The following is a 9,901-nucleotide window of genomic DNA, read 5'->3' as shown; positions in this document are numbered from 1 at the left end:
AATGATTTTTGAAAAGTCATCTTATTTTAAAAAACAGAGCATTTTGATTTATAAATAACACTATGGCCCTGCTCGGTCCTGAGAGCTTTGACTCGGTTTTCCCATATCGGAGGAATTTGAAGTTATCCTGGTTTGCTTACTCACCCGGTCCTCTCTCTACTTTTCTCCTTTTCATTGATCCTTCTTTTTCTTGTATCTTTCCTTGCCAATTACTTCTCTCTCCATTTTTTCCCTCTCTTCCTTGCCCAGAACCCAGGCGAGGGGATGGTTGCTTTCAAATTGAGGGATATATCTGGACCCTTCCCCCCGCAAAGTGGCTTAAATAAGTTTGTTTTTTTTTTTTTTTTTTTTTTTTTGCTCACACGAAGCCAATTTATTAACAGAAAACAGTAATTTGAGGAATCCTGTTCACAGACGGCGACCACGGCGACCCCCCTTCCTGCGGGTGCTATCGGAGGGGATGGGGGTGACATCCTCAATCCACCCGATCTTCATTCCTGAGCGTGCAAGGGCTCTGAGGGCTGACTGGGCCCCAGGTCCAGGGGTCTTGGTTCTATTTCCTCCTGTGGCTCGTAGTTTGATGTGGAGGGCAGTGATGCCCAGCTCCTTGCACCTCTGGGCTACATCCTGGGCAGCCAACATGGCAGCATAGGGAGAGGACTCATCTCGGTCAGCCTTCACCTTCATTCCGCCAGTCACGTGACAGATGGTTTCCTTGCCAGAAAGATCAGTGACATGGACAAAAGTGTCACTGAAGGATGCAAAGATGTGGCAGACACCAAACACATTCTCTCCTTCAGCTACCTGAGGTCCAAGGCTGATGACCTGTTCTTCCTTCTTTTCCTTCCCCTTGCGAGGTGCCATCTCTGCATGTCTTCTCCAGACTCCACCACCGGAAAAAGAGTTAAAGTAAGTTTTTAAAGCTAGAAATGTCATAGCTTCATAGACATATTGAAAATGTTATTTTGAGGATACTATAATGCATCTCTAAATACTAGTGATCTGAGTTCTTTACAGATGAGTAAATTCGAGACTCTGAGAAGATTAAAATTCATATTTAATCATAAATACCTTGTATTCATTAGGAAAGATCCAAAATTATTTGGTGACATTTCATCAGCAAGTCATATTGCTCTCTATATTGAAAGAAAAAGAGTTTAAAATATCACTAGTTTTTTCCTTTATTTTGGGATATACTTTCTTCGTGGTAGAAAGTACCCACCCATTTCAAATCATGAACTTTCACAATAAATTTGCTTCCCATCCTCCAGAGTTCTGTTTTTCTTCAAATGGAACAATTTCAAACCATGATTTTTTATTATTATTAAAAGAATTCAGTGACTTCCAGCTTTATCACAAATATGGCTAAAATAAAAATACTTACTACTTGGTAGCTTTTTACTTGATGCACAAAGCAGTTTCCAGAAACCAATAATGAATGATTCCCTGTGTGGCACAGTAAGCAACAGAACATTTTTATCTGCTCAGCTGATATTTGTGTGCTCAGTTAACCAGCCCTTGCATGCTCTGTCTATTCTAAGGGTTGCGGAAATTTAAATACAGTAAATGCTCTATGACAGTGCTGATGTTGTGGAGTCAATTCATTTCCTTGAGTACAAGATCAGTTCACAATTACTTCAGGGCAGTCCATACAGGGCATCGGCGTAGTTGGCCATTAATTAAGCAATAAGACATGACAGGCAATATATTTCTGGGCCATTTAACATATCTCTTGAGAGATTTTTAAAGCAAGGGGTTAAAGGTCAAGTGACTTTAACCACTTGAGAAGTTCACTGCCAGGATTTTTTTTATGACTACAAGAAAATTTAAATATGAATTATGGAAACTAAGACAAACATGGGGATTTTTTTAGTGTATAGTTAGGAAATCAAGTCAAAACAAAATTTAAAAAATGAATTTATGCAGTTTTGTACATTGTACTATGGTTTACTATCTATCATCTAATTTAATTTTCCCAGTGATCTTGTGAAGTGTCCATTACCTCTATTACACAGTTGAGGTATGCGAAGCTCAGAGCAATTTTATGGCCAAAATGCTCTGCACTATGACTTGGAATTATGAAGTTAAATATTACTGGATTATAAGCTCTTGAATTAGCCAGTCTTAAAGCATTGTTCTCCCCAAACCAAACTCCACCTTCTTTTGATGAAAGCAAAGATCTTTTTAGAAAACATGGCTATCCCGTGGGCTACTGGAAAACCACTTTTCCAGACTTCATGGCTCCTTTTAGTGAGTCTTATAAAAATTAATAACAGAGTTTATTAAATAAATTATTAATCCCATAAGTCAAAGAATAAATAGAACGGTAGACATGTTAGGAAAACCATCTGGAAGAAATTTTTGAGCTTCACTGGACAATATTTGAGGATTGTCTAGAAACTGCCCCAGCATGGATAAAATTGTTGATATTGTCCTACTTATGCACCTTACTGCATTGTCCTTGGCTGAGACATTTGTCCACATCTGTCTCCTGATGTCATGCTTAACCCCACTCTTGTATGTGTAGGGACATTCTATTATTCTCTTATTGTGAAAGGAATACGATCAGCTCTCTTTTAGAGTCAGTTGCCTAATTTTCCCTAAGTTAGTCCTGATCCCTCACTCAGCACTTGGTATTCCTTGAACTTAACCTCTCAAGTCTAACAAACTCTCTTTGAATTTTTCCTACTCTACTGTTCCCACCTTCCCCTGCTTGTTGTTGTCCATAGGGATACCCTGATAAGCAGATACTTAAATTCATTTTATATCCCAAGTGCGTATCCTGATGCTCAATAATTGTTTCATTTGCTAAATTGATGTATGAATTATTTTAGAGATTTAAAATTTTCAAACCATAACTAAATGCTAATGAGGACAGAATGTTATTTAATATCCAATTTGATTCCAGGTTTCTTTTAGCTCCCCAAACTCACTTTCACTTTTTTAAAAAATTGAGACACAGCCAATTTTATTCAAATTCCTTAAAATTTATACACAATATGTTAATTGTTTCTAAAATGTACATCACCTTTTATGTAATGGCTTTTTATTTCATCTTTATTTCATAGTTTTTTTCATCTTGTCTTTATACAGTTCTTCAGTAGAAGCCAGAGTCCTGAGGTGCCAGTTAGGAGCCTCTGACCTACTATTCTGATTAAGTTTCTTCTCAATATTCATGGCCAACATCTGGCTTTTAAATGACAGGCTTTTGGTCTTTTCAATCACTTGCTGATTAGGGTGAGACTGCTTCGTTACCCATAACCACATGACCTAATTTAGAGTCAATTTTGGCATCCAATCTCGCATTTATAATCAAATTTATAATCCACCTTTCAGTTTCTTCTGGAGTCATGTTCAGTTTGTCTGTCAACATGTTAATAGCTGATACACTGGTGGGTGAGACAAAAAGTCTCAAGTATGAAGAGAGGACCATTTTCAATGAAATCTTCAAAACAAGTCACCAAGAAGAAATCATTCCCAAGGACTGATTCACATTCCCTCAGCTTTTTCGGAGCCCCATCAAAGCCAAAGTTAACAGATAAGCATTCAGCAAATCCTGTCATTGGGTCTTTAAATGTCTGAGACTCCTGTTGAATACATTTAACCAGATATTTTAGTACTTGTTGGCATTTTCAAACATCTTTGTTTGTTATGATGGTTGTAGTCAAATAGTGCAGTATCCGTGGATACATCATCTGAATTACATTAAGATACTGTGGCTGGTTAAGGAAGAGATTAATGTTATCATGCCCTTTGGGGTGGTTGAAGAAAACAAACCGAGACCAGTGGACGAGCCATGTTTGCTGCTGAAGGAAATGAAATGGAGAGCTCACAGAATTATTTTCTGTGGTCTCTCTTAACCATGCAAGGTCTTCCATAGAGTCATCCCAATTCCACATTAAGATTTCGGAGGTCAGCAGTTTTCCCCAGAGTGAACTCAAAGCATTTCTATCTGTTGCTGGAACTAACACTCTAAAGAAGTAAAGATATTCTGCTGCTCCAGGGTAATTCCCACATTTATATTGGACTTTCGCATACCTGTAGAGTGTATCTAAATATTCCTGCCTAAAATCATGCTTGTCTGCCAGTTAGTCAAACAGCATCCGACCATCTCTGGTTGACCGTGTCTGCTTTATAGTTTCTGAATCAAATCTCTTCACCACTGGTTCCGTCTCTGCCTGAAGCTGTTTCAGTTGTGCAACAACTGTGGTTCTTTTTTCTCTCAAAGCGCATGGAATCTCATCAGAATAAAGGTTTTTGCATATGTCCATAACAAAGCCTACCATGTTGGTATCACTAAGAAGATCTAATTTCCCTTGTAATAATTCTTTTTCATTATCTCTCGCTCCTATGCAGAGAAGGGAAGACTAGATGCGGATCCAAAAAGGGCGCCATGCAAGTAGTCAAGTCATCTTCCGCCATCTTGCTATGGAAGAAGCTGCTTTCACTTTTAATACATACAGAGTGTTAGCTAGATTTTCTTTGCCTTCATTGAAGCAGTTACTTCTGTCAGCTTCCACGACACACCGCTCACCTTGTTTTTCTTCTAATGACTTCATTCATTTATTCATGTTCATTGAGGATCGGCTATGCTTCTACTTTTTTCTTTATGTGATCAAGATTATATTTTTTAGCAGGACTCAGTAGCTTTATACTTAGGTAAAATTGTTTCCAGATTTTGACCCTACATTACTGCTCAGTCTTAGTTTCCAAGATTGTATAATTTTGTTGTGTGTATGTGTGTTTGTGTGTCTGTGTGTGTATGTGTATGTGCATGTGTATCCCTATATATACTCCAAGTCAAATTTATTGAGTCACTTGCTGTTATGCACAAGACATTTGAAACCAAAAGAATGTCCTTTGGTCACTCTTTTGGTCAAACTCCTAAGACATATACATGGTTTTCTTTTATCTCCATTGGCTAAAATCAAAGGAAATCCCTGTACACTTTATCATTTAAACCTAGGCCAGTTCAATTGAACAATAATTGAGGCTTGAGTTTTCAAGAGGGGGTTTTGATTTGCAACGTTGAGGGGAATAACTGTTTCCATAGGACATGTGTTTGTGAGGATGTGTGCAATCCTGCAGGTGCTGAGCCTTCCTGTGGGATTGAGAGGGGTGCTTGCCTGAGAGAGGAGCTAACCTAAAGAGAAGACCACCTGAGAGGCAGGGGGAAGTAGGCTGACTTCTGATGTCATCCTTCAAACTTTTGGATCCAGTTTTGCTCCCAAACCAGTTCTTATTATTAACCATGAAAGCCAACTTTCTATGTCTGTTCTTTAAACCAGTTTGAACTTTAAAATTTTTCTTTTTTTTTGTCACTCAAAGCTAATATAATAAAGATAAGATGTTCATAAAACTTTGGGATGAATTGTAGGTGTCAAATAAATTACTTTCTCTGAAGTCTATGACCTGAAATGTTGACCCAGTGCTCAGATTTATTCTGTAGGAAATAAATTTTACTTTTGAAAGGACTGTTTGCATGTTGGGTTACTCATATTTTGGAATCTCTGCCCAAATTTGGAATTATGTAGAGTCTAGTATGTTCCAGAGAAGTATATACAATGAAACTGGTGAAGAAGGAAGTATTTTCAAAATTCAATATGATTCTGTCCTCAATGATGTTCCCAGGGAGAGTGATAATAAATTACCACAAATATGTGGAACAAAATCAAGCCTACTCTTTATATATAAATTTATGGTAGAAGTAGATTTCTAATAGTTTCTTCAGAGTTCTGTTATAAGATGGATTAGATAGAATGTTTACCACATGTCTTTCAAGGTTTCACTGTTAAGGAGGACTTTCAGCAGTCAAATTATGGTGCCATATAAAAATTTACTCAACAAAGTCTTCTTGTGGAAATCTCAAGCAAAATAGTGTCTTTATTGAGGAACTTTTTGAGTGCTACTTCCTGTTTAAATGAAGTTCCGTGGAAACCATGCATTTTGAGGTCCAACACTGAGGCCAAACTTCAAGGTGTATTTTGTTCATCTTTTCTAGGCATCTGACGTCTGCACAAATATTAAGCTTTTATCCTTCAAATGCTTTTTCAGGTCATTTCCAGGAAGACCTGATCTGCTATATTACTGCAGATGGCTGTCTCTAATACACCAATAGTTATTAAAGGCTCAAATCATGGGTTCTTAGATTTCCCCCCACATTTTTTCCTTTTTTTTATTTGTAAAAGGCTTCTATAGGAATTACTGTACATGCACAAAAAGGCCCCATTTAGAAAATAGTTTGTGAATCCCATTCTGTACAGTAATGGTCCATACAACTGTATTAAGTCAGTTCCTTTAATAGGGAGAGTGCCTTTTTAGTTTGTGAGAAATCTGCCCCTGCTGAGATTTGAACCAGGTACCCTTGGATCTAAAAGCATGTGCTTTACTCTTTAGATAAAGTGAAATCTTCTTAAAAGTGGGGGGAGGGGAGAGATGGGAGTTCTCTTTGACTTTGGAGCCATTTTTTTGACAATTTTATTTTTCTTTCTGAGTTACTTTCTCAGTTTCTTCCCTCTGTCCTTTGTTTTACTTGTTCTAGGGTCTTTTTTTATTTGATCATTTGGCTGCTGTTGACCTTTAAAAATATGAATATGACCTTCTGCATCTAAGACCAGCATTTAATATCTAATAATGACAATGTTGTTAAACTAAAGAATCTATACATGCCAGGTCCCATACTTGAGCTAGAGAATCTCTAATATTCTCCCACTTCTAAGAATTCATGAGCATAAGTTATTTGTGTCAAGTTAAAAATGGAAACTTTTTTCCCCCATGGAAGAAAAATGATCAGGTGGTCCTTTGAATTTGCTACTTTCTGTGTATTCCTTGGTGATGGCCATTTTACCAACAGTGCTTCTGGAATCCTCTTAAAAACGTATTATGGTAATGAAAAAAAGTTTAATTTTCTGTATTTCCTGATTCTCATTATACATACCCTAACCAAATTCTAATGGTCCTGCCATTTGTCACGTAACATTCCTTCATCCCTTGCAGATCTCATCATGTTCAATAAGGTTTAATGAGAGAATTATAGATAACTTATGAGCTTTTATAAAATGAACTTGTTTTATTCTCAAAACTAGATTGTGTTCCCAGTGTTTTTTAAAGCAAAATAGAGTGTGGGGATTTCTAATAAACAGATCAGATGGGATAATAGGCTGCAATAATAATATTGCAGTAACCAAAGTGATGTTTCCTCCTTTGTCATAGCAGAGTTCCACTGAGATTACAATAGCCACAGGAAACCAAGGTTTAGATTCTTAGTTGCCATTGTTGCATCCTTAAACACTTCTTAAATGCTCACAATATGCTAGGTGCTTTATGGAACATATAAAGACTAGCTCTTGCATAGGAAGAAAAAGGTTTATTCAAGGATGACATTGGACACATTGTAATTACTCCCACTGGAGCCATATGTATAACAAAAAGGGTTTGGGTACAAAAAAGAAAATTTAGTAAGGCATGTTTTCTTCTTGTTGCTATGTCAGCCCAAACTTTTCACCCATAACTCTCTGAGGCCAAACTGCTAATCCTGATCTGGATTCAGTAGTAATTTGTTCAAGGTGAGAATATGACAAAATTTTGTTATTTCACAGGATCTTTGAAAACCAGTGAAGCTTGTGTGGATTCTTTCCTGGATAGTCAACGTCAGTCCAGAACTAAATTCCTGGAGTCACCTTGTATTTGTCCTGGAATGAAGTCACCACCAATCACTAGGAACTTGAAATTCAAAATTGACCCAAAATCAGGCTGAGTCCATTGGAAAGTTTTTGTATGAGAGAGTAATACCAGTTCTCCACTAGACTGGGAGACAAAATATAAACATCAGTACAGTTTAACTACCTATAATCTCCTTAGTGTCAGACCCAGTTAACTACACAACATGCGTATGTATGAATGTCCAGCGAAGTGCTTGCAGTATAACAATCATTCAATAAATATTTGTGGAACAAAGGAAGTTCTAAGAACTGTGATAAGAAAATATGAATCATGATCCCTTACCACAAGAAAATGAAATTAACCTTTGTAAACCAATTAGATTGATAATTGTAAAGTGCAGGTTCTGAATTTCTATTTCTCTGACTTCACCTTTTACATGCTATAAAGTGTCAAAAATGATTTTTTCTCTCAGGGCCAACATAGACACCATTAGGTCTTAGGGGCAATAAGAAGTTTCCACTCCCTGCCCCCCACCCCCAAGTGATTGCTTCCTTCTCAGTAACTGTTCTCTGAAAGCAATTTTTTTTTTAAGGAGAGAATTCACAATTTCAGTAATAGAGATAAAGAGTTTCAGTGCTTTATTTCACTAATTGGAAAAATTAAGAAAAAGGTTTGCTAGTTTCTTTCTTGTTCCTCCAGGACCTGGATATTAGAAAGTAGGAAGGCACTGGATGCCTAAAAGAAGTAAAATAAAATATCACTGAAATGTTGCGAGAGTAATACAAAGGGAACATACATTTTAGATTTCTTACTTTTGCTTGAAAAGGTAAATGTAAAAGTCATGTACAGTTATTTCAAACAATCATGAGCACTCCAGTTAAGAATTTTGGTCATTTTGGGGCACCTGGGTGGCTCAGTTGGTTGAGTGTCCATTGAGTGTCTGACCCTTGATTTTGGCTCAAGTCTTGATCTCAGGGTCCTGGGATTGAGCCCTGCATGGGGCTCCATGCCCGGTGCTATCACAGAATCTGCCTGTCCCTCTCCCTCCCCTCTGCTCCTCCCCCTGCTCACACACACTTGCGTGTGCTCATGCTCTCTCTCTATCCTAAATAGATAAAATCTTAAAAAACATATTTTTCTCATTTTTATATGATTGCACTTGCCTGTTAGGTAGCATAAACATCAAGGAACACAATTTTCTCCAGGCAGTGATTATTATTTCAACAAATATAACTAATGTAATCAATACTTTTTTTTTCCACCTTAAACTCTTTATTAAGGAAACATAATTATCAGTAAACATGTTCTATAGAAAGATACAGAGAGATGAAATTGCAGCTTAAAGTTGTACAAATGATTGCCTTCTACTGTATATTCCTTTGATTTATTGGCCTGTTGTCTCCTGCAGTGTAACTAGCACCTTGAAAAAGGGAGAATCCATAGGGTGCACAGGAATAAAACTCTATCTCCCTTCTTCCTATTATCTTCACTCCCCACCATCCTCACCTTGCTCTTTCAAACCTCTTCTCTAGACTTGTTCTCTGCTCCTTGGATGAGATCTCAAGCAAGTACCGTAACTTCCCTGGACAGCCTTCGATAAGTCCTACAGTCAGTTTTGGTAGAAACAAGTTCTCACAGGCATTCATGGTAACATTAAAAATAACATGAATTTCACATAAATCAAAGTTTGGTGTTGGTATTCCAGCTTGGTATTGCTTTAGGCATAGGGCAAGGGAGAGGAAGAGCATGGTTGCTTCCATCTTTGTTCCTTATCCTAGATGCCTCCACCCAGTGTCTACTTCCCTTGCAAGCTGAGATTTCTAATGCTTCTTACAGATGGAGCAAAGAAAAGGAGAAGTCAGACATAGTAAAGATCTTATTTGATGGTATCTACTTAATCTGATGATGTTTTTCTTAGGAAGGACACCTCAGATTTCCTAATTCTGATTCTCCCAGAAGGTGATTTTATGGATTCTTTGGAGAACACCTTGTTGAGATGCTCTGGTTGCAATATGGTGAGGCCTCCATTTGACTAGTTGCTTCCAACTTCAGTCCTCAGGGTGTGGGAGGTCCACGCCACACAGACTCTCACAGATGAGGCTCCTCCCTTACTCCAGGAATCCCTTTTCGGAAAGTCCTTTTCAGGCCGGCTTGAGTCTGGCTCCCTCTCACATGGTCCACATTTGGTCCAGGGGTAAACTCATGCCTTTGCTTCTTCCAAGTGAAGCTTTCTCTCAAT

At 37.7% G+C, this 9,901-nt stretch overlaps 1 protein-coding gene and 1 pseudogene across 1 annotated transcript; both read right to left on the bottom strand.

Moving 5' to 3' along the window:
* Positions 1-334: 334 nt before the first annotated feature.
* On the bottom strand, positions 335-894 carry LOC112822494 (small ribosomal subunit protein uS11-like). The gene has a single exon (XM_073881699.1). The coding sequence runs from the start codon at positions 862-864 to the stop codon at positions 409-411; it is 456 nt and encodes a 151-aa protein (XP_073737800.1). The 5' UTR covers positions 865-894; the 3' UTR covers positions 335-408.
* A 2,203-nt stretch (positions 895-3,097) lies between these two features.
* Positions 3,098-4,422, bottom strand: LOC112822487 (eukaryotic translation initiation factor 3 subunit E pseudogene; annotated as a pseudogene).
* Positions 4,423-9,901: the final 5,479 nt, after the last annotated feature.

Source organism: Callorhinus ursinus, unplaced genomic scaffold (assembly GCF_003265705.2).
Source record: "Callorhinus ursinus isolate GAN/ISIS: 27379988/994484 unplaced genomic scaffold, GSC_fseal_2.0 scaffold1, whole genome shotgun sequence".
In the NCBI taxonomy this organism is placed as follows: domain Eukaryota; kingdom Metazoa; phylum Chordata; class Mammalia; order Carnivora; family Otariidae; genus Callorhinus; species Callorhinus ursinus.
The sequence above is the reverse complement of the archived record's forward strand: the minus strand, read 5'-3'. Positions and strand labels throughout refer to the sequence as shown.